The sequence below is a fragment of the Aulonocara stuartgranti genome (genome assembly GCF_965226115.1).
Source record: "Aulonocara stuartgranti genome assembly, chromosome: 3".
In the NCBI taxonomy this organism is placed as follows: domain Eukaryota; kingdom Metazoa; phylum Chordata; class Actinopteri; order Cichliformes; family Cichlidae; genus Aulonocara; species Aulonocara stuartgranti.
Window position 1 is genome coordinate 665,793 of NC_138941.1, and position 23,221 is coordinate 689,013.

At 43.0% G+C, this 23,221-nt stretch overlaps 1 protein-coding gene and 3 long non-coding RNA genes across 5 annotated transcripts; 3 read left to right on the top strand and 1 right to left on the bottom strand.

The window, feature by feature from the left end:
- Nucleotides 1-573: 573 nt before the first annotated feature.
- On the top strand, nt 574-17,036 carry LOC309702562. The gene is made up of 4 exons (XR_014275627.1): nt 574-859; nt 7,305-7,410; nt 7,935-7,975; nt 17,026-17,036. It is a non-coding gene; the product is annotated as an uncharacterized lncRNA (long non-coding RNA).
- A 255-nt stretch (nt 17,037-17,291) lies between these two features.
- LOC309702466 lies at nt 17,292-19,417 on the top strand. The gene is made up of 2 exons (XR_014275523.1): nt 17,292-17,957; nt 18,283-19,417. It is a non-coding gene; the product is annotated as an uncharacterized lncRNA (long non-coding RNA).
- Nucleotides 19,418-19,961: 544 nt separating this feature from the next.
- Nucleotides 19,962-21,129, top strand: LOC309702342 (putative nuclease HARBI1; the record flags this gene model as incomplete). Of its 2 annotated transcripts, none has more annotated exons than XM_082527029.1 (4): nt 19,962-20,280; nt 20,357-20,469; nt 20,555-20,666; nt 20,747-21,129. In XM_082527029.1, the coding sequence occupies 4 exons, from the start codon at nt 19,962-19,964 to the stop codon at nt 21,127-21,129; spliced, it is 927 nt and encodes a 308-aa protein (XP_082383155.1). The 2 variants fall into 2 exon arrangements, with proteins under 2 accessions (XP_082383155.1, XP_082383156.1); XM_082527030.1 differs by having other exon boundaries at nt 20,357-20,463.
- Nucleotides 21,130-22,394: 1,265 nt separating this feature from the next.
- On the bottom strand, nt 22,395-22,901 carry LOC309702515. Its single transcript, XR_014275579.1, has 3 exons — nt 22,749-22,901; nt 22,597-22,657; nt 22,395-22,486 (listed from the first exon to the last, which is right to left on the bottom strand). It is a non-coding gene; the product is annotated as an uncharacterized lncRNA (long non-coding RNA).
- Nucleotides 22,902-23,221: the final 320 nt, after the last annotated feature.

The window sequence follows — 23,221 nt, forward strand, 5'->3', positions numbered from 1 at the left end:
CCCACCTTCCGCTGCTTCCTCAGACACGTTCTGGAGGAAAGCAGAGACGCATCGTGTCTTCCTTACTCTGCTCTTCACCTGCTTTTACAGGTCGGTACACGGTGCTCGCACCGAAAATGTTGTTTATTGTCACCATGGTTACCCACGTTAATGTGAATGGGAGAGTTAAGGCGGTCCGCCAAAGTTATTTATATGTAAACACGGGAGAAAACCAGAGGAGTGTCCCGCGCGACCGCACCGCGAGCCCGCTCGTTAGGTGGAGCGCTCGTGAAGCAGAGTCAGTGCGCTCCTATGCTCTGTGCAAACGTGTTGTAATGCTCCAATCAAATCAGTTCTGTGAGATGTGAATGTTAATAGTTCTGTTAAAGTGACTGAGTAGATTAGCTAGTGTAACACAAGCACTCTGAGCAACTCTGTGTAGCTAACAGAGGCATTCATGGGTTGATTCAACAAGCTGTGTTTCATGATGCACTAAATAGTGATTTTGCCAGTAAATTACTGGAGGGAACAAATGTAATGTATTTACCAATGCTGTTATTGAATAGAACTGTTTAGCCAGTAAGACACTGCAGAAGACAATGTGATGTGTTTATTGATATGATAAAAGGATGTAGCTGTTATGGAAAGAAGTGTGAACTTGAGAAACTGAAGCAGTTAAAAAGAGTATATTTCACTGATGTTGTGAAATAAGTAAATGTCATTGATGTGAATGAGGAACCAGCTGAACAGTATATTGAAAGCTCATGTTTAGTGTTTTATAGCATTTATTTGTGTGAAATAAATCAGACTCAGACACGTTCTGGAGGAAAGCAGAGACGCATCGTGTCTTCCTTACTCTGCTCTTCACCTGCTTTTACAGGTAACATATTTGTCATCGAGGTCTTCATCCTTGGGACCCGTAACATAGTAACTTCTTCATTGTTATACTTCTATAGTTTTCCCATTTTGTGAGCTGTGGATGTGGAAAGTGTCTCAGTGACACATCCACATGAAAACGGCGTTACCTTCGTTCATTTGCACGTCAAATGAACGAGCTGTTTGGACTTTAACGTCACAGCTGATGCTTCGATACTCGAACTCAAGAGTTCAGCTTCCACTCAGAGGTACAAGTACACACAGCAAAGATAAACGTGTACACAAGGTGGAACCCACAAGTGCACAGCTCCGACCAGAGATGGGCAGTAATCCGATTACTTTTTTCAAGAAACGAGTAAAGTGAGGGATTACTATTGCAAAAAAGGTAATTAGATTACTGTTACTTTGCCGTAAGCACGCTGCGTTACTGCGTTACTAAAACCGCAGCTGTGTGCAGATGAACAATGGATAATCTATCGAGTGTGGAGAGAGTGTGAGCGTGCAGCGTTTAAAGCGTGGAAGCACTGACCTTACTTTGAGTTTGACTCTGTAAAAAGTGACAAAAACATTAGCGTCCGCTGTTCACTGCGTGGGAAGACAACATGCTCACTCACTATGTGTTAATGGGCATGCTTATTTATAACTTTGATAAAATGTCATAAAAATAATTCCATGCCAGCTCACCATTGGTGATCAGGTAGTTTCTGTTCCAGTTCCAGTCCCATAAATCATGAAGCTTGCTGCCAGAAAAGCTTCAAATCTCCTTTGAAAGCTGTTTGTGGTCTTGATTGTGGGAGCTTCAGTTGTCTGACTCCAGCTGCCACACAGTGCTCACTGATATCATTTGCAAAAACCCCAGTGTGACAATATTTATCAGTGAAGCAGAAATCAGGAAGTGACGACTTTTCTTTGAACATTTGCTCAGGCTAAGCTGTGCTTTCTACCACAGTTGGGAATTTCCTGGTTTACAACAAATTATTGTGTCAACACCGCATAAGATTTCAAACTACAGGAAAATCACTGGAGTTATAAGAGGCAGACAACGACACACACACCACGTGCATGCTGTTGCTATTTATTGTGGATTAACCTGTCAAGGGCAAGAACAAAAGAATTCTGCCTCAAATACAGGAAATCATAGCTTTCCTGTATTTCCTCCATTGTTGGCATGCTGGTTAGTGCTGTTGCTCCACAGTAAGAAGGTCCTGGGCTAAATTATCCATGAATGTAAACGGCTGTGTGTTTCTATCTGATAGACTGGTGAGCTGTCCAGGGTGTACCCTGCCTGGTAACCTATCACTTCAGGGTTATTTCCCAGCCCTGCTGCTACCAGGATAGAGATAGGAGGATGGTAGTTGTTGTAGACCCATTCAATTTCAATTGAAGGATTAAAATGTTCCAGGAGCTCAACTTACTCCATCTGAACATGTTTCAATCGTGTTTTATGAACACAACATGCAGCTTTACTGAATATGAAAAGGTTGTGTTGATTTAACTCAGTTGTTTAAGTTTCTGCCAAAGCAAAACCTTTGTGTGCAACCAGTGTCCACTATTGAATCAAGTAAATCCAACATGTTTTTGTCAGTGCAAAAGGAGTTACGGTGCCTGTATTCCTGCACAATATTGTCCCGGGAGGGAGGAAAACTTTCTGGTGAAGTTTTGGTTGATTTTTGGGTTTTGCGTGACACTAGGTTGATTTTATCAGTGAGGTTTGGATTGTTTTCTTTCTCTAAGAGAGAGAAAGATGGTTTTATGCTTGGACATGTTTGCAATGGGCCCCAGTATTTGTTACTTTATTAGTATTTTATTGGTTGCGTTTGTTTGTGCTTTTGTTACAGTGCACTGAGATAAGAACATCTGAGAGGTGTGATCCACCGCTGGTGATATTTTTTGTATTTTGTGAGTTCCCGATTTAACAAATCAGCTCTTTAATCCAGACCTGAGAGGTTGAACTTTAAAGCGCTATAAAATATTCTTACTGGAAACAGTCGCAAAGTGTTTTTCTCCATGATTATAATGAGCTTCGGAGAAATTCACTTATATGTGACATTGATCACATGAGAAGTCCTGAGCCTAAAAGGATTGCAGCGAGTCAATCCAGTCCAAAAACAAGGAGCTGTTTTCCTTTAAAATGATGACATCATCTTGCTGGTGATGGAGGCTCGAATAGGCTGCGCGTGAGACTCCATTATCAGCAATATCTGGTATGAATGTGTGTGGATGTATGCATGTGACTGGACTGTGACGGACTGACGACTAAAAGTTTAACTGACTTGATACTGAGACAAAAACGGTGCCGACTTTAGGATTAGTGAATGTCCACAACAATTCACCCAGCCTGTAGAAGAAGGGTGGAGGTTTTGTCTTGCTTTGTTTGTGCAGGAGCAGAAGGATGACAGAGACTAAAGGGGGAGGCTGTAGCTTCACATGAGTGTGAGCTGCAGACTGAACCCTTTGGTTGCTAATGTTGAGTCACTGATGTTTGCATTAAGAAAATTGTGTTTTATTAGCTGTGTTTTAATTAAGGTATCACATTATATTGTTGGGAATGTTAAATGCTAAAGTGAAGAAAAGCTTTGATTTCACTCATGACTGAACATGTTATTATTAACCATAGCAGGCCACTGTAAAGAGTCAATTAACTGTTATAGAGGGAAAAAAGGCCAAAAACTCTGTTAATACCTATGAATAACAGGCAATGATAGACTTGTCACATTCAAAATAGAGATATGTAATAACAAACACGGGTCCGTGTCATTTAGGTTCTCCATTGAAATAGTCAATCATTTAGAAAAGTAGAATATATATATATATATATATATATATATATATATATATATGTCTCAACGCTGTTTCTCAATAATATTAAAAACCTAAAAACTATTGTTGTGGAAGATAGAAGTCACTGTGACAGCCCTCTGACTGTGGAGGACGTTTGTAATCCTATTTCTGCACTTAAGGCCAACAAATCTCCCGGCACAGATGGTTTAACTGCAGAGTTTTATGAATCATTTTCTAATCTCCTGGCTCCGTTCTTACTGCAGCTTTTCATAGGAAGTGTAGAGAATAACATCCTCCCTCCTACTCTTACTCAGGGTCTCATAACACTTATTCCAAAGCCAAACAAAGACTTACTTCTTATTGATAATTGGAGACCCATCTGTCTGCTCAATGATGACTATGAGATTATGGCTTTAGTACTTGCTAACAGAATGAAAGAGTTCTTGGACACAATTATCGATGAGACACAATCAGGCTTTATGAGAAACAGACACCTTTCTAAGAACATGAGACTGGTTTTAGATCTACTTGATTACTCTGATTTGGTATCTGACTATAGCTTCATTCTCTTCCTGGATTTTTAAAAGGCTTTTGATACAATTGAACATCAATTTATTTTCCACTTTTTGGAAAAATTTGGCATTTTTCTGTAAAGCTATCAAAACCTTGTACACGAATGGCAATAGCTCAATTAAAATGATTAAGACTCCACCCCGAGATTTGACCTGTTATACAAGGAATCAGCACAGCTGATAAGGAGCTCATCATCAGCCAGCTAGCTGATGACACCACACTCTTCTTGAAGAATGCAAATCAAATCCGTCCAGCCCTTAGTGTTATTAGTGATTTCTCTGAGGCATCTGCTTTATGTCGAAATCTAAAAAAATGTGAATTACTAGCAATTAAAGGCTGCACTGCAAATGCTCTCTGTAACATTTCTGTTAAACAAGAAGTCACATGCCCAGGACTGTTAACATCCAAAGACCAAAAGTCAAGATGCTCGTCAAACTTGTCAAACAGTGTTGGGGAATTCTCAATGGTGCTTGGTGCCATACCCTCAGGGACTTTAATGTTATATAAAAACACTGACAGCTCAATATCTGCCTCAGTCACTCTCCCTGATCCAGCTGAGTCAGCAGTGGGAAAAATCTGCTTTTCACAGGAACTTGGTAACAGCAATAAGAGAATACGTAGTTTATTATGGCGGGGAGTCTCTGGCTGGCTGCAGCGGCATCTAATAACCAACTCGCAAAACAAAATAAAAACAACACAACAAACAGATATTATGATACAGACTTATAATCTGCACCGATGTTTTTTCTAAATTATATAAAGTGAGCGCGAGAGCCCTCGGTGCGCCTGCGCGCTGCTGAAGTCAAAGTAAACTTTATTGTCAAAGGAGCTTGCATAGAAAAGCGTCTGGACTTCTTTAAGTTACTTGAAGACGTTTCACCTCTCATCCGAGAAGCTTCTTCTTTTGTCCCTCTGTGGGGGGTCACTCCCACTAGGTTTATATCTGGGACTCTCCACCATTTGACCTTAGAACTGAAGAAGCTTCTCGGATGAGAGGTGAAACGTCTTCAAGTAACTTAAAGAAGTCCAGACGCTTTTCTATGCAAGCTCCTTTGACTACGATGACCTGGATGACTGAGAACCTTCACAGACATAAACTTTATTGTCATCTCCGCTACAGACAGTCCAGCATATCCGGTTGTTCAGTCTGACGTCACTAGCCGTGTCTGGGCCTAAACTCCGCTGCAGGTCCATATATCAAACGATCACTGTGGCATTACTGAGAGTTGAAAAACTGTCTAAAGTCTTTCATCTTTAATAAAATGATCAGCGTTCTGCTCTACCAGGTGTAACAATTGAGTTTAACATCCAGGCATCCATGAAAACGGAATTTATGACATTTAACGGAGTTAGAAGTTAGCAGGAAGTTAGCTCGCTAGCTTCTATCTAAATACAATATAGCATGTCCTGACTGCGGGGTTTTGGAAACAAATTCAAACGTACAGCTCTGTTATCACTTCCAGCATAAATGAAGACAGAAAACTAAACAGCAGTGACGTTTGTAGGGTTACTGAAGTTGGGCTAGCTGATATATAATGATGTGCTACGTGACCGCTAGCGACACTGCTATGTTAGCATAATATAAACAAGATAACTTTTTTTCCACTCGATAAAAGTTAACGTGAGTGTTCTCGGTGGTCAGGAACAAATGTAATCGCATGGCAGGATGCTGTAAAAGGACCAAACTTCAGCCAGGAGAACAACTGAGATAATCCATCCACAATACGAGGTTAGTCATTCATATACTGCTGCATGGGCTGGGCTGTAGTTACATCCTAAGGTTTTAAAAACTGAGCTTAAATAAATGATTAGCGGTAATAAAAGCCGAGGGAGGTCAACAGAGATCACTGACTGTTTTAGGAGCTTTTTGAGATCAAATATAAGAAAATACATAGCATTAAACATGTTAACAACATAAAAGCCATATTAAACGCCCGGAAGTAGGATTCGTCTTGTCATCACTGAACAACCGGATAGAGAGACGAGACGACGAGGCTGCAGTTACAGCGGTGCAAGTAAACAAACAATAAATATAAGAAGAGTAAGAAAATAAATCTACACTTTAGGACTCGGGGTAAAGGATCAATAACAATTTAATTTATAATTTACAGTTTGATGATTTAAAGTCTCACACAACCCGTCAAAAGGGGCGGGGCCGGCTGCTTCCAAGTAGAGCACATTTCATTTATAATGATGTAAATCCAAGCCCATCATGGATTCACGATCTGAATCCTGGGTTGTGTGAAATCCCAGAAATCAACCTTAGACAAAGTGAATCTGTGAACTAAGGTGTAGGTCTGTTAGGTTAATTGTGCTGATCCTCGGGTTGGGGGATTTGTGTTTGTACTGGAGCGCAAAATTCAAACCAATGGAAGATGGACAACAAAAGTTCAAAGCCATCAGGTGCTCAGTTTATGTATTTATTTTTGGCCTGCATCAGTAAGAAATGCCAAATTATATACACAAAGTTACAGGAATCACCACTCCTGTTATTCATGATGATTTCAGTAACATCACATAATAACATGTAACATCCTGTAAGCACAGTCTGCCTGTGTCTTTTCTCTGCAAATGAACATTTTCAGCCAATATAGGTAATACATCAACATGGCTGCCGTGGCTAAGTTAGGAATATTTATAATGTCATTTCCAAAACTTGCATGTGATCTGCAATTTGTAGCAGATCTACTGACTGTCACAGAGCAGCTGGAGCAGTCTCAAATGCAGGTCAGTCCACTGCTGCCCCCTGTGGCCAAGTGCCATAGCTACTGCTGGATGAACTCGTGACACATCTGCACCTGTTTCTATGAACACATTGAGTCTGAGTGGCTGCACTTACACTGGTGCATTCAAACATATTGAAAGATGGCAGCAATGTGGATTGTCAAGACTCAAACCAATCCACATTGCTGGCGTTGCATCTTTCAATGCCAGCAATGGCAGGTATCAGTGCTCAAAGCTTTTGTGTTTGTTTCCAACAAGTTGCCCACCTCGGGAAACAAAAATGTGTTCTTTTACTTGTCAGATGAACATATGAGACACTTTGACTCTTCAGTGCAGTGTGGAGCCTAACAAAGATCTGTTTTGTGTCCCAGCTGATCAGCAGGAGGAGGAGAGTCTGACGGAGCAGCAGAGGAACATTTTCAGCTACTTGGACTCAGCTCAGCCACTACAGAGGAAACAATGAGCTCAACACAGAAGGTGACAGACAGAGCAGGACCATATGACCAAAGATATTTATCACCATATACATTTGAACATTTGCCATAACGATGTAGCTGACGATAGAATTGACACCAGACAAAATACTTTACAGCTGCACAACTTTATTAAAAACCCATCAATGTATTTTCACTGAAACAAGCAGCTGTTGTTTATGTGCATTAAAGTTATATAAAAATGTAACAGTGCAAATGCAAATTCCTCGCTGACAGTTTAACCAAAAGGCGTTTCCAGTGGAAACTGGCCGACACATCCTGAGCATAACCATGTATAATATCCACTAAACTTCAGAAGAGGTTATACAGTCGTGGCCAAAAGGTTTGAGAATTGCATAAATATTGGAACCTGGAGAAGTTGCTGCTTAAGTTTTTATAATAGCATTTTGCCTGCACTCCAGAATGTTATGAGGAGTGATCAGATGAACTGCATCGTCCTTCTTTGCCATGAAAACGAACTTAATCCCCAAAAAGCCTTACCACTGCATTTCATTGCTGTCATCAAAGGACCTGCTGAGACCATTTCAGTGATCGTCTTCTTAACTCAGGTGAGAATGTTGGCGAGCACGAGGCTGGAGATCATCATGGCTGTATCCCGATTCAGGTTCTGCAGCTTTAAAGTCCTCAAGGGCCGCGTACTCAAAGACCGCTAAGGCCGAAGTGCGAGGCTCGTAGGCTCGTGAAATGGGACGTCTAGCCTCCGTCGCGCTGCCCAGGTTGCCTAGCAACCATGATACTAACAGCTGGAAACGTTTCATACAGCTTTGTTTGACAGAAATGAAGGAGAACATATTTAGTTCATTTGTTTCTACATGAGCTCTGTGTGATTTGATGAGTATCTGAGGCTGAGACCACAGGACTGTGAAACATGATTGTTGGGCTTCATTTCTGTGCTGAACAGTCGTTTAAGATTAGCTGTAAATAACAATTAGCTGATGTTGTTCATGAGACTAAAGTCAGTGTAAATATGATATGGCCAATATCATAGTTATCATATTAATCACTTCACTCACAGACAAGTATCTGTGACAGTGTGTATACAGATGTATCATATCTATGTATCATGTCTCAGTTATGTGTGCCTTTACTGTATTTAACACACACATAAGGCGCACTGGATCATAGGGCGCATACAAGTACCGTATGCGTATTTAAAAATAAAGCAGGAGCAAACCTGAGTTCGGTACTCACATTTTTATTACCAGTAATCGTCATCATCAACAACACACAAGCATACAAGTGTGCGTATTTAAAAATAAAGCAGGAGCAAAACAAAGTTTGGTACTCACATTTTTATCATCAATCAAACCCATCGAAGTCCTCATCCTCTGTGTCTGAATTGAACAGCTGCGCTAAATCTCCATCAAACATGCCAGGTTCACTTTCTTCACTGTCAGAGTCACTTTCCGTGCCGTGCGGCTCCTCGGAAACGATGCCGGCTTTTGCGAAAGCTCGAACAACAGAGCCAGCAGCCATGTTAGCCCAAGCATCTACAATCCATTGGCAAATTGTGGCGTAACTCGCCCGGTGCTGCCTTCCACTCTTGGTGAAACTGTGGTCTCCATCGGTCATCCATCGCTCCCAGGCCGCTCGCAGCCTTACTTTGAGCGGGCGGTTCACACCGATGTCCAGCGGTTGGAGTTCCTTTGTCAGGCCTCCCGGAATGACAGCAAGCTCACAGTTCATTTGTTTCACTAGTTTTTTCACATCGGCTGTGAGGTGGGCACGCATAGAGTCACAGATCAACAGCGATGGTGATGCGTGGAAAAAACCACCTGGTCTCCTTACATACACCTCCCTCAGCCAGTCTTTCATCATTTCCTCATCCATCCAGCCCTTTTCATTTGCCTTAATGATGATTCCTGCTGGAAACTTCTCTTTAGGCAAAGTCTTTCGCTTAAAAATCACCATAGGCGGCAGTTTCTGTCCATTAGCATGGCAGCCAAGCACAACAGTAAAAGAAGACTTTTCATACCCCGTTGTGCGTATCGCTACCGTGCTGGTCCCCTTCTTCTCCACAGTGTGACTCACCGGGATGTCAAAAGTGAGCGGGACCTCGTCCATGTTTGTGATGTGGCTGGGCTGGATGTGTTTGTCGCCGATGTGTTTGCTGCAGTAGGAGCAGAAGATGGCCAGCTTTTCCTTATAATCCGCTGGAAGTTGCTGCGCTACCGTAGTCCTGGTCCGGATGGAAAAATGGCACCGTTTCATCAAACGAAAGCACCAAGACGGGCCTCCTTGGAAATGTTCAATGTTCATCTCTTCAGCTAGTGAAACTGCTTTTAGCCGAATGGTGACCGTCGAAACGCTTCTCCCGCTCGTTCTTTGCTCGATGATCCACCGCTCGAGTCTTTCCTCCAACTCGGGCCTCCTCGCCTTATGTCCGCGGAAACTCAGCTGCGTTTTCTTGACCTGCCGGAGCTTGTTTTCTAGCTTCCTCCATTTGCAAACCATCGATTTGTTAATCTTAAATTCTCTCGCCGCTGCTCGATTTCCATGTTCCTCCGCGTAGCTGATGGCCTTCAGTTTAAACTGTGCTTCGCAAGCGTGTCTCTTTGGCATTTTCAGGGTTGTTAAAACAACGATGTTCTGCATAATGCACATACCTGTTCTTTTATACAGGTATAAAAGAACAGGTATAGGGCGCACTGCGCTATAGTAGGGCGCACTGCGCTATAGGGCGCGCCGTACTTTTTGAAGAAAATCTAAGACTTTTAAGTGCGCCTTATGGTCGTGAAAATACGGTATGTGTAAAAAGCAAACGTAGGAGCTGTGATAACTGTCTTCTTTTTTTTCTTTTTTTTTGTCCCGTTTGGATCTATAGCCATCAGAATTGTTGTCTTGAGGCCAAGAAAGATGCCAAGCGGATTTATTTTACCAAGTGGATCATCATTGAATTAAGATGGCGCCGGTGAGGTCGGCTGCCGTCACGACTGCTCCGACCACTTTTTCTTTGTCTTTGTTTTTTTAAGTTAGTTTTCAGCGTTTCTAAATCGGCAAAATCATCACCATTGGGTACATTAGGTATGACAGTGACACTCTTGTTTCTATTGGTTTACAATGTACTCACAATTCGATGTTTTTAACTCCGGATCCGAGCTGGCCGAGTGAGATCTCGAGGGAGAACAAAGGGAAGCGGCGGCGGCCTAGAGGGAAGCGAGCCGGCGTCAGGAACAGGCTGAGAGCTCGTGCACACCTCTGCCTAGCATCCTGCTCGCCAACGTCCAGTCACTGGAGAACAAGCTTGACGACCTCAGGGCCAGGATAAAGTTCCAGAGAGACATTCGGGACTGCAATCTCCTCTGCTTCACCGAGACATGGCTGAACCCAGAGGTGCCGGACCACGCCATCCAGCCGGCCGAGTTCTTCTCGGTTCACCGCATGGACAGGACACGGGACTCGGGGAAGTCAAGGGGAGGCGGCGTGTGTTTAATGGTGAACAACAACTGGTGCAACAGTGCGAACGTTGTTCCTCTCACACGCTCCTGCACACCAAATCTGGAACTACTGTCCATCATGTGTCGTCCTTTTTATCTACCTTTATCTAATTTACATCGGTCATCGTAAGTGCCGTTTATATTCCACCACAAGCGGACACGGTCACCGCCTTATGCGAGCTGCATGAGGCACTCACACAGCACCAGACACAACACCGGGACGCTGCGCTTATTGTGACGGGGGACTTTAATAGCGCCAACCTCAAACGCGCAGCGCCGAACATTTATCAACACATCACCTGCCCCACCAGGGGTGAAAGGACACTGGACCACTGCTACACTACGGTCAAGGACGGCTACAAGGCACAATCCCGCCCCCCGTTTGGCAAATCTGATCACGCCGCCATCTTCCTCATGCCAAAATACAAACAAAGGCTGAAACAGGAAGTTCCGGTTCAGAGGAAGGTCGCGCGCTGGACGGATCAATCGGTGGCCGCGTTACAGGACGCACTCGATGACGCAGACTGGGGCATGTTCAGAAACAGCTCCGACGATGACGTCAACGTGTTTACGGAAGCGGTTGTGGGATTCATCGGGAAACTAGCGGATGATACCGTGGAGACAAAGACTATCACAACGTTTCCCAACCAGAAGCCGTGGGTGGATAAAACCATCCGCGATGCTCTGAGATCCCGCACCGCTGCCTACAACGCGGGACTCACGACGGGGGACATGGACCCATACAAAGCCGCGTCATATAACGTGCGGAGGGCGGTGAAAGAGGCGAAGCAGCGCTACGGGAGGAAACTAGAGTCACAACTCCAACAGAGTGACTCTAGGAGCCTGTGGCGGGGACTAAGGACAATAACGGACTATAAAGCACCAACAACCGGTATGACGAACGCGGCCGTGACTCTGGCAGACGAGCTGAACACTTTCTATGCTCGCTTCGAGGCTGCAGCTAAGGTCTCCAACAATGCTTGTGTTAGCGGCGCTAACGGCTGCAGACAGGAAGATACTGCCAGCACCGGAAACGTGCTCGTCATCTCCGAGCATGAAGTAAGGAGAGCCTTCAAGAGAGTGAACACCAGGAAAGCAGCAGGACCAGACGGCATCCCAGGTCGTATCCCCAGAGACTGCGCATACCAGCTAGCTCCTGTGTTCACTGAGATATTCAACATCTCTTTATCTCAGTCGGTGATCCCCACATGCTTCAAAGAGTCCATCATTGTTCCTGTCCCGAAGAAACCCCACCCTGCTTCTCTCAATGACTATCGCCCTGTAGCCCTCACCTCAGTAGTGATGAAGTGCTTTGAACGCCTGGTCAGAGACTTCATCATTTCTTCACTACCAGACACACTGGACCCACTACAGTTCGCTTACCGTCCAAATCGTTCCACAGACGATGCCATCTCTCATCTCCTCCACACATCACTCACTCACTTGGACACTAGAAGGGGGAATTATGTTAAAATGCTCTTCATAGACTACAGCTCTGCATTTAACACCATAATTCCCTCCACACTCACCACCAAGCTGGAGCATCTGGGACTCAGCTCATCTATGTGTCAGTGGATCTCCAACTTCCTAACTGGCAGACCACAGGCAGTAAGGATGGGCGGACATGTCTCAGCCTCCACCACTCTCAGCACTGGAGCCCCCCAGGGGTGTGTTCTGAGCCCCCTGCTGTACTCTTTGTACACATATGACTGTGTGGCCACTACCAGCTCCACCACCATCATCAAGTTTGCTGACGACACCGTCGTGGTGGGCCTGATGTCTGATAACAACGAGACGGCCTACCTGAAGGAGATTAGGAATCTGGAGAACTGGTGCCAGAGGAACAACCTCCTTCTAAACGTCAGTAAGACAAAGGAGCTGATAGTGGACTTCAGCACTAAGCAGGAGAGGAACTACCAGACCCCCGTCATCAACGAGTGCCCAGTGGAGAGAGTGGACAGCTTCAAATACCTCGGAGTTCACATCACGCAGGACCTGTCATGGTCCTGTCACATCAACACCGTGGTGAAAAAGGCCCGACAGCGTCTCTACCACCTCAGACGCTTGAGAGACTTCCAACTGCCCTCCAAGGTGCTCAGGAACTTTTACTCGTGCACCATAGAGAGCATCCTGACGGGAAACATCTTAACCTGGTTCGGGAACAGCACCATGCAGGACAGACGAGCTCTACAGAGGGTTGTGCGGTCAGCTGAGCGCACCATCCGCTCCGAGCTCCCTGACCTGCACTCAATCTACAGCAGGCGGTGCTGGACCAAGGCCAGGAAGATCGTGAAGGACCTCAGCCATCCCAACAACAGACTGTTCTCTCTGCTGAGGTCAGGAAAGCGATTCCGCTCCCTGAAGACCAACACAGAGAGACTGAGGAGGAGCTTCTTCCCGCAGGCGATACGGTCTCTCAATCACACCACCACACAGTACTGACCCACACATATGGTTCTTACACACACACTGGACTTTCTGGACTTTGGTTTTGCACAACACTGGTCACTATATTCTTCATTTCCAGTTAATACTTGTACAGCTGCTGTTATTGTGTATATATTTATTTATATTTAGATTTCTTCATACATTCTTATATAGTTCTATATTGTGTATTGTGTATTTTGTTGTACAGTTATTTTATTTTCAACTTTAATTTATATATTTTATCTTATTCTTCCCAGTTAAATTTACCCTTCATTCTAATTTGTGTTGTACAGTTATTTCATTTTTAACCTTAATTTATATTTTATTCCTTCCTAGTTAAATTTACACTTTTTAATTTTTCATATTTATTTCCTATCTTATTCATAGCCTTTTCCTTTTTTTGTTTTCTTTAGGTCACGAGCAGTTGTCCAAGCATTTCACTGCATATCGTACTGTGTATGACTGTGTACGTGACAAATAAAATTTGAATTTGAATTTCATGGCCTTGCCATATTGGTCCATTTGATTGACCTTTATTATAATTATGAATCTATTTTATTTTCAGTTGCAAACGGGACAGACATAACTGTGGGATAGGACAGGGGGAAAGAATGAAAGAAAGAGGGGGAGAGAAAGAAAGAAAACCAAAGGGGAGAAGAGACGGTGAGAAGGGGGGGAAGAGAGAAAAAAAACAAACAAAAAACAAACAAAAAAAACTCCTGGGTCACCTGTATGGAGAAAAAAAAAACAGAGGAGACAGCAAACAACAAAGAGCAACATAATAATAGAAAAAAAAAGCACCATCACAATAAACTAGCTAGTCATAGATATCAATAGTTACTAAATAATAAACGATATTGTGCAACACTCAAGATAGACAGCGCACAGTGTGCTTTGAGGCAGCAGCCAAGAAAGCTGTAGTCCGCGTCTGTGAATACCCATGTGTACACCTGTGTGCATACCTGTGTGGATCAGCATGCTTGCATTCCAAAGGTTTCTCCATGTAATGATCTGCTAGGGAGTGTGGGGGGGCCACAGCCCTGTCCTTTATGGTATCAAGCAGGTATGGAGGAGATCAAAACTCCAGACATCCAGAGGCCCCCAGAACACAAGAGACCAAGGAAGACCCACAGAGGGGAAGCTGTGCCACTGTCCCAGTAAGAGCTAAGGAGAGTCCCAGATGAGGGCTCATTCAGCAGCCGCGGAGCAGAAGCCAGGGGGAGTTGCAGTGACGCGCCCGTGAGCTCCGCCGGCAGCCAGTTGTGCCTGAGTGACTGAGCCCCAGGCCGAGAGGCCGGGGGCACCCCACCTCTGAAATGGCCCGAGCGAGCCCCAATAAGCGGCCGCCAAGGAGTGAGCCGGTGTGTACCCGGACGCCCACCCCCAGATACAAAGAACCACCAACGCACCGACACCCGAGGGAGTCCGCCACCGGCAGGGGAAGTGGGGTGATAACTGTGGTGTGATAACTGTGTCTGATAGAATGAAGAGTAGACTGATATATGAAATATTCCTTTATTGGGTGAGAAAATCAGACCATGTCATAACTGCTTTAAGTCATACAGAATAGATATCAGAGCCTTAAACAGGCTGACTTCTGCTAAATGGGTCAAACTGGGCAGAAAGTCTACAAACACATAACATCCTTATAGAATATGATGTAACACTATAGATCAGCTTAGCTCAGAATATATAAAGCATATAAACAGTTACAGCAATATGATGCAACAAACACAGCAGCTACTGATCCAAAATACTCAAAGCTTCATAGAACTGAAACCAACATTTATTTTTAGCTCCATTTTGCTGCTGATACAGACTTAAGGTTTCTGAACATTAAACTTGTTGCTGCCTTTCATAGTGTGTAACTTGAAGGCCCTGAGTACTTTCTCCCACACTGAAAACACTGGGATGATCACATTATTTGAACATTACCTAATAAGACTGATTCATCAGGGCTGCAATGCCTCACAGATGATGTGCAGCAGTGGGTCCCTCAGTCTGTTCTCACTCTGGACACTTGCAGTCGTCACACATGGAAATCAAATGTGTGATAAGCTGCAGGATTCAAACACAAGTGTAACTTATAAACACATGTTCATACTTTTATTCCACAATCAGAGAGAAAGAAACAGAGAGAGAGTGCAGGACAGACAGACAGGTGACAGTCTCAGGTGTACACACTGCTACACAACAGCACCAGAGAAGCAGGATTTAGTGTTTGTGTTATTACGAGTGTAAACAAGAAGAGTTCCAGATGGTGCAGTGGACACATGTGTGACTGCTGTGATTAAAGCATCTTTCTTTCAGCTTAACGAGTGAACCGTCAGCTCGTTCAAACACACGTTAAAGTGCGTTTGGCTCGACACCACCGAACAGAGGCAGCAATATAACACAGCTAACATTAACAGTGCAGTGGATCCTGCTTGTGCCGTGATGTTCAGGACTGCAAACCGAGCAGCATCGCTGACTTTCAGCTTGTTGTGTTTGTGGATATATGACTGACTTTAATTATCCACAAAATCATCACATTCTCTGTCAGATTAAAGTCGACTATTGAACGGCGTATATTTTAAAGGCTTTAAAACCAAGTTAACGCTGAAAGTACAAACATCACTAATGTCACATAACTCTGCCGACAAGGCATAGCTATGGCTATGAAATGCTCTTTGTGTATCACTTCTTCATTATGAAAGATGTCATTAATGCACTAGTAATGTCTCATCTGGAGTATTGTTCAATCATTTGGTCAGCAGCTAATAAGACAGATCTTAACAGACTTCAGTTAGTCCAGAATAAGGCGTCCAGATTAGTGTGAAGATGTTCATACTATACTAATATTGATAAAATGCATAATAACCTTTCTTGGCTTCCTGTACAGGCTAAAATATTCTATGGCTTACTTGTAGTTCTAAAGAAAGCAATTCTGTTAAACACACCACATTTATTCTGCTCAGCTGCAGTATCCAGATGAAATACATCATCATATTACACAGTTTTCAACAAGCTGCAATTTAGTAAATGCTCGAGTTAAAAGTAACGTTTTGTAAAACTGTTACATTTAGAGCAACTTTTAAGTGGAATAAGTTGCCTTAAAAAATTAGAGAATTATTCAAAACTTCAATGAACACTTAAAAGCCGATTTACAGAGCTTTTAGTTGTTGTAAATATTGTAAGACATGATTTGTTTTTGAAATTTGTGTAATGTGCCTCAATGTTATTGATATTATTATTATTATTATTGATTGCTTATATTTGAACAATTGTGAAACCTCACTGTGGATGTAAGAGTGAAATTATGTGGATATCTTGAATCCACTTTATTGTGTAATATTTTATGTGAGTATTTGACGGAAGACGAGCAACATCTGTTGTGGAAGCTAACGGGGTTCCTTTAGAATAAACAAACATAGGATTTATTATCACTGAATAATTCTGTATAAATCTATACAAATTATAGAAATATGTAATAGGAAACAACAAAATAATCTAAATTATAAAAGTGTGTGTGTGTGTGTGTGTGTTTAGTGTTTGAACAGTCATGAATTATCTTTAACAGCAGGTTGGATGTAATGTGTTAGAACTACCAGCAGGTGGGGATAAGAGACCTTTAAGGTGTTTGGTGCCACGCTCCACCTTCAGGTTTAAAACTAGTGTTAATGGAGTTTGAAGGTTGAGTTTGTTCCACGACTGCATTTCACTCACTGCCTCTGTTTGTATCTCTGTCACTGCAGGACCAACATGGAGCCAGAAGTCAGCGCTCTCAGGAGGCCGACAAACCTCACAGAAGAAAGGGAGAGAAAAAACACACCTGTGACGAGTGTGGGAAGGCTTTTACTCTGAGGGCTAAACTAAAACGGCATCAGGTCATCCACACTGGAGAGAGACCGTTCAGCTGTGACTTGTGTGGAAAGTCTTTTTCCTGGAAGCGTTGCCTAAAACACACAAACTCATCCACAGTGGAGTTAAAGCGTACAGCTGTGATCAGTGTGGCAGAGCTTTTACTCGCAGTAGCCACTTACAGAGGCATCTAGTTACCCACTCTGGAATTAAGGCATACAGCTGTGATCAGTGTGGCAGAGCTTTTACTCACAGTAGCAGCTTACAGAGGCATCAAGTTACCCACTCTGGAATTAAGGCATACAGCTGTGACGAGTGTGGGATGGGTTTTACTGAGAAGGCTTCACTAAAACAGCATCAGGTCATCCACACTGGAGAGAGACCGTTCAGCTGTGACTTGTGTGGAAAGTCTTTTTCCTTGAAGCGTTACCTAAAACAACACCAACTCATCCACAGTGGAGTTAAAGCGTACAGCTGTGATCAGTGTGGCAGAGCTTTTACTGACAGTAGCACCTTACAGAAGCATCTAGTTACCCACTCTGGAATTAAGGCATACAGCTGTGACATCTGTGGAAAAACTTTCAGCCAGAGAAGGAACCGAAATACACACCTACGCATTCACACCAGACATGATGTGTACTGCTGTGAACAGTGTGGCAAATACTTTACAACAGACGCACAGTTACAACGACACATGTTTACCCACACTGAGGAGAGACCTTATCGATGTGACCTGTGTGAGAAGACTTTTAAAACTCCACAGCACCTGAGAGAACACCAACAGATCCACACCAGAAAGAGACTCTACAAGTGCAGCTACTGTGAGGTATGTATTTATATTGTTATCTTGTCATTTTAGCCTGACTGTTTGGAACAACTCTGCTCATTAAACTGTGTTAGCATGTTAGCAATTCTACTGCATGGAAAAGCAGCTCTGAGTGATTATTCAGATTTTCCTTTCAGTTATGATTTTAGTATTACTGTAGTATTATGGTGGTAGTATTGTAGTTATTGCAGCCCAGTAAACTGAGTGTGTTAACTGAAACAGTCAAATGTAGTTGGACGTCTGCAGAGATGCTCTTTATTTCAGGCGACGTTCAGGATACAAATGTTGAAGGACTGACTTACACTGTCTTTGTGTCTTTGTTTAGAAGCAGAGCGACACAGATGGATCCAGTTCTCAACCCTGTCATCACTGTGGTGGTGGGAAAGACTTTCATTGTGACCTCTGTGGAAAAACTTTCAGTCAGCAAAAGACCCTAAAAGTACATCAACGTAGACACACTGGAGACAAACTGAAATACTGCAAAGAATGTGGGAGAAGCTTCACCACAACAAGTGAGTTAAAACGACATGAACTGATTCACAGTGGGGTTAAAAAGCACCTCTGTGATCAGTGTGGGTCATCCTTCACCACTGCATGGAAGCTTAAAACACACAAACGAGTCCACACAGGAGAGAAACCACACAAGTGCAGACACTGTGAGAGAAGCTTCTCACGGTCAGGTAGTCGTAACATTCATGAACGTGCACACATGGAAGGAAACTACAGCTGTGACCAGTGTGACAAGAGCTTCAGGAATCTCAGTTCATACTCTGCACACAAACGATCCCACGTTACTAATAAACTGTTTCACTGTTACCAATGTGCCCAAACATTCACCTCATTGTCTGCTCTGTGCAAACATCAGCGCGATCACTCAGGGCTGAAATCACTCCCATCACTGGATCACAGTGAATCTGAAGACACAGAAAGATCCTCTGGTTTCTGTGTCAGACTCAAAAAGCTTGAGATCAGGCTCCACAGAGTTCAGATAGAATCATTTAAACTTGTGTTGAACTGAACTGGTTGCTGGGCTGAACTTCTACATAATACAGATCTACATGGGATCTTCTTTTCTGTTTTTTACTGAGTCAGTTTTGTCCTTTTTTCTCTGTCCTGGTTTTGCTCGTCTGTAAATGATTGAAACTCAGTCAAATAGTTCATTGTTCTCCAGCAAAACGTTTTGGAAACTCATGTTTAACCTTTAAAACTCTGACATGTTTTAGCACACAAGGCTTCATCGGGGAGTTCACTCATGATTGGACCATGAGAACAAAGGTTTTTAGTTCTTTCAAAGAGAGTCTTGGAGATGTTTGATGTTTCTGTTTTTCTGAAACCACCTGAAAGAAAAACTATTTTTCTTGCTTTATGTAGTGTGGAAGTTTTTTAATGTTTCTTCATCTGTGATGTTCTTGAATGTGTTCACGTGAAGATGGTACAAATAAACTGTCCTTTCAGCTTTAGCTCCTAATTTATTCATTATTTATGGATGTAGCACAGCAGCCGTCTCTTGATTAACACATGGAGGGCTCGGGATCTGATGGTGTCATCTCCCTAATTTGCCCACTCAGTAAATCTCACTCATGGCCAAGAAATTGAAATAAACCTTGTTTCCCTGCTGGATAGTGATCCACTGTAACTCTGCTCCTCCTTCCTGTTTAGGATTTCTGTGGCTGAAGTAAAATTCCCTCCATCCATCACTTATCCCAGCTAACCCAAAGTGAAATAAAGTTTTGCTGGCCTTAAAAAAGCATTACAATAATGGGCATTACCAATGCAAACTGAATGATACAGAAGATGAAAGAAGAGACTTTGATCAGTTAATAAAGCTCATGATCTGGATTCATTGTGGCTGCTACACAGATACTTCTGGGTCACTTCTCTCAGTTAGGAACCTTCCTCACCAAACTGACTGTTGGACCACACCCCTGGTTTCATGAGAAATTGTTTCAGCCATGATTTCTCTTCCTGTATTTCAGAGTAAAGACTGAAGTGACAAATGGAAGCATGTTTAAAAAACACAATGTGAGAGAGACGTTGAGGTCCTTAGAAGTTACCCTGGGTTTTTCTGTCACCCTGCTAGATGTTACACACCTTGTTATTGGACTGATTTCTACTGCTGGACTACTCCTGCGGAGAGTAACAATACTCTTACTAATTAGCTTTCTGTATAATATTGGTGACGCTGAGCACGTTTCCAAGGCTACCGTCTGTCGGGCAGTCAGGAATGTTACAGTTGCACTGAAACGTCTCCTGTACTCGTTTGTGGTGTTCCCCGGTCATAGACCCACAAGATTCATCAAAGAGGGATGCCACAAAATTGCAGGTATCAGGATGACCAAAACTTAATTTATGATGTGGTGATATTTGAACTACTACTTAAATTTTACATTTATTTTCAGGGTTCCCAGGCGTGATTGGCTGTACAGATGGCACTCACATTCCAATCATTGCTCCTCCAGTAAATGAAGGAGACTATGTGAACAGGAAGTCTTTCCACAGCATTAATGTACAGGTACATAGTTCCCTGTAGCATTTCAAACTAACAAATTATTTCATTATAGTAATGGATGCTAATTTGTGTTCTCTGCACTGTGAAGATCATATGTGATGCTGCCAACATTATCACAAATGTGGAAGCCAAGTGGCCAGGCTCTGTCCATGACTCACAAATATTCCATGAATGTACACTGAGCACAAAATTTGGACATGGTGAGTTGAGAATACTTTAAAATATATAAAGACCAATTGCTTCAGGGACATTTGAACTGAAGTGTATCCTTCTGTCTTAGGAGAGTCCACTGGCTACTTGCTTGGTGATAGGGGGTATCCATGTTTACCCTATTTGCTTACCCCTTACCCTGACCCTGAACCGGGCCCACAGCAGCGATATAATCTGGCTCATTGCAGGACAAGAGCCAGAATTGAAATGACTATCGGAATGCTTAAGGCCCGGTTCCAGTGCCTGCAAAGACTCAGGGTCACCCCAGAAAGGGCATGTGACATTATTGTGGCATGTGTGATTCTTCACAACATTGCCACAATTAGAGGAGAACACTGTCCTTCTGAACCAAACATCAGCAGTGATCCAAACCATGAACATCCTGACCCTCCCACGGACATACAAGATGGAAGCGCAGTCAGAGACACCATATGTCACAATCATTTCTTTTGACCCATCACCTCAACATGTTGAAAGAAGAATAAACTGATTTTTTGTTCAACTGGCTTTATTGGTCGCCTGTGTTTCCTGTACACAAAGTATTAAAAGATGTAAACCTCATAAAGTGTCTCTGTTGCTTCCTCCTCTGTAACAGCTGTCAATGTTTCTTCATTATTTTCCTGTAGTAAAGAAATAAACAACATTGCTGTTCTACTGTAAACTCATATAATCTGTGGAGTATTACTCACAACTGCATGTTGGTCTGGCTCAACAGGAGGCTGCACCAGATGCAGTACACCACCACCATCAACTGATAGAATATGAGGTCTATACAGGTCACTTATAACTTACAAGGGACCAAATGGCAATTAACAAACATACCAAGCACCTTACACTTCATTGTCATTATGCTCTCAAAGACAACCAAGACTGAGGGAAGGCAAAATCAGTAGGAAAATAACTTCACTACAAAATAATCCATTATGGTAAAGAGTTTATCAAATGAATGAGTAGCACTGCAAAGGTGACTGTGAAGAAAGGATGTATGCACATCATGTATTATTTTGAATTTACCCCCTATGTAGGCACTTGTGTCTTGCGGGATTATTGACTCAGAGGATGTCCCCGCAGAGATGCCTTCGGCCACAGGGCGCCCACTGTTTTGGCTGAGGGCCAACTGCTCAGCCTCTGTGAGTGGTGGTGGTGGAGGACCCCCACCTGTTTTTCAGGCCTCCGCTTTTTTTCTGTTGGCTATAACGGGCCACATTTGAGCACACAGAGTAAGCAAATATGTACTTGTAATGTGCTCAGATAATTTCAATAAGTGCTTACAGAAAGGAAATTAATGTAGCCTCTAACTGCAATTGATTTACATGGGACAAACAGACCAAGCACTATGGCTCATAATACAATTACACCTTACCTGTTTGGACTATATTTTTATATTTCATTTTTACTTGCTGCCAGGAACGTTTGGGGCCTGTTGGGTTGCACCTGTGCTCACATCACATCACAAAATAAAATGTATAAAATAACAAATAAAATAACATATGATAAAATAACGTGTTAAATGGGTGGAAATCCCTAGATCAATGTTTATATTAACACTCACGCATTGACTCTGTCGGAAGGATGCCGTCTGCAAGCAGAGCTGCTTGAACCTCAGCGCTGAGGTCCAGACTACTTCCTGTGAAGCCACGTGATGTAAATCTGCTGCTGTAACTTCACAGTTTACTGAAGCTAAATGCAACGTTACCATATAATCTGTTTTCAACAAAGGTTTCACTCCGTCCGGTGTTGATGGAATGATTCAGGCCGTACTCGTCAGGCTTCCCGTCGACCACACGCATTTCAGTCACAAACCCCGTGACTGACAACAAGGGAAACAGCAGAAGAAAAGATGTGAAAAATACTGGATGATGATGATGGAGGATTAACCGCGGTGGCTAAACTGTTTCCTGTCTTTGTGGGCGTACTCACAGGGAAGTTTCCAGGCACGTCAGTCTTGGTGGCTAAAGTCTCCATTTTCCAACATGTATCGCTACAGGTGCAAAGACACAACATTAATCATCAGTGTAAATATTTTAATGCTGTCCAAACGGTGTTTGCTTTGTCTGTCCTCTCGCACTCACAGAGGAAACGAGGACGCCACCTTCAACCCATCTTCAGTTGGCTCAACCATGGCCGGACTTCCTGTTGGCTTTGTGACAGCAAACCACTTGAAATGAGAGCAAACTGCAGTCAAGCACCACTTACAGCAACCTGTGGACACGCAAATGGAAAGCACTGAGAATCATACAGAAGCATAAGAGCTGTTTATTGTAACACGTGTGTGTGTGTGTGTGTGTGTGTGTGTGTGTGTGTGTGTGTGTGTGTGTGCACATTAATAATACACTGATGTATGTTAGTTTGATTTATGCTATATCTGAGAAAACAATTGCAGAATTTTACATCAAAGTTTCCAAAGCTGATGTTTTGTTGTTCACACTGTTTTATATTCATATATCTGTGAAGGTTCTCAGTCATCCAGGTCATCGTAGTCAAAGGAGCTTGCAAAGAAAAGCGTCTGGACTTCTTTAAGTTACTTGAAGACGTTTCACCTCTC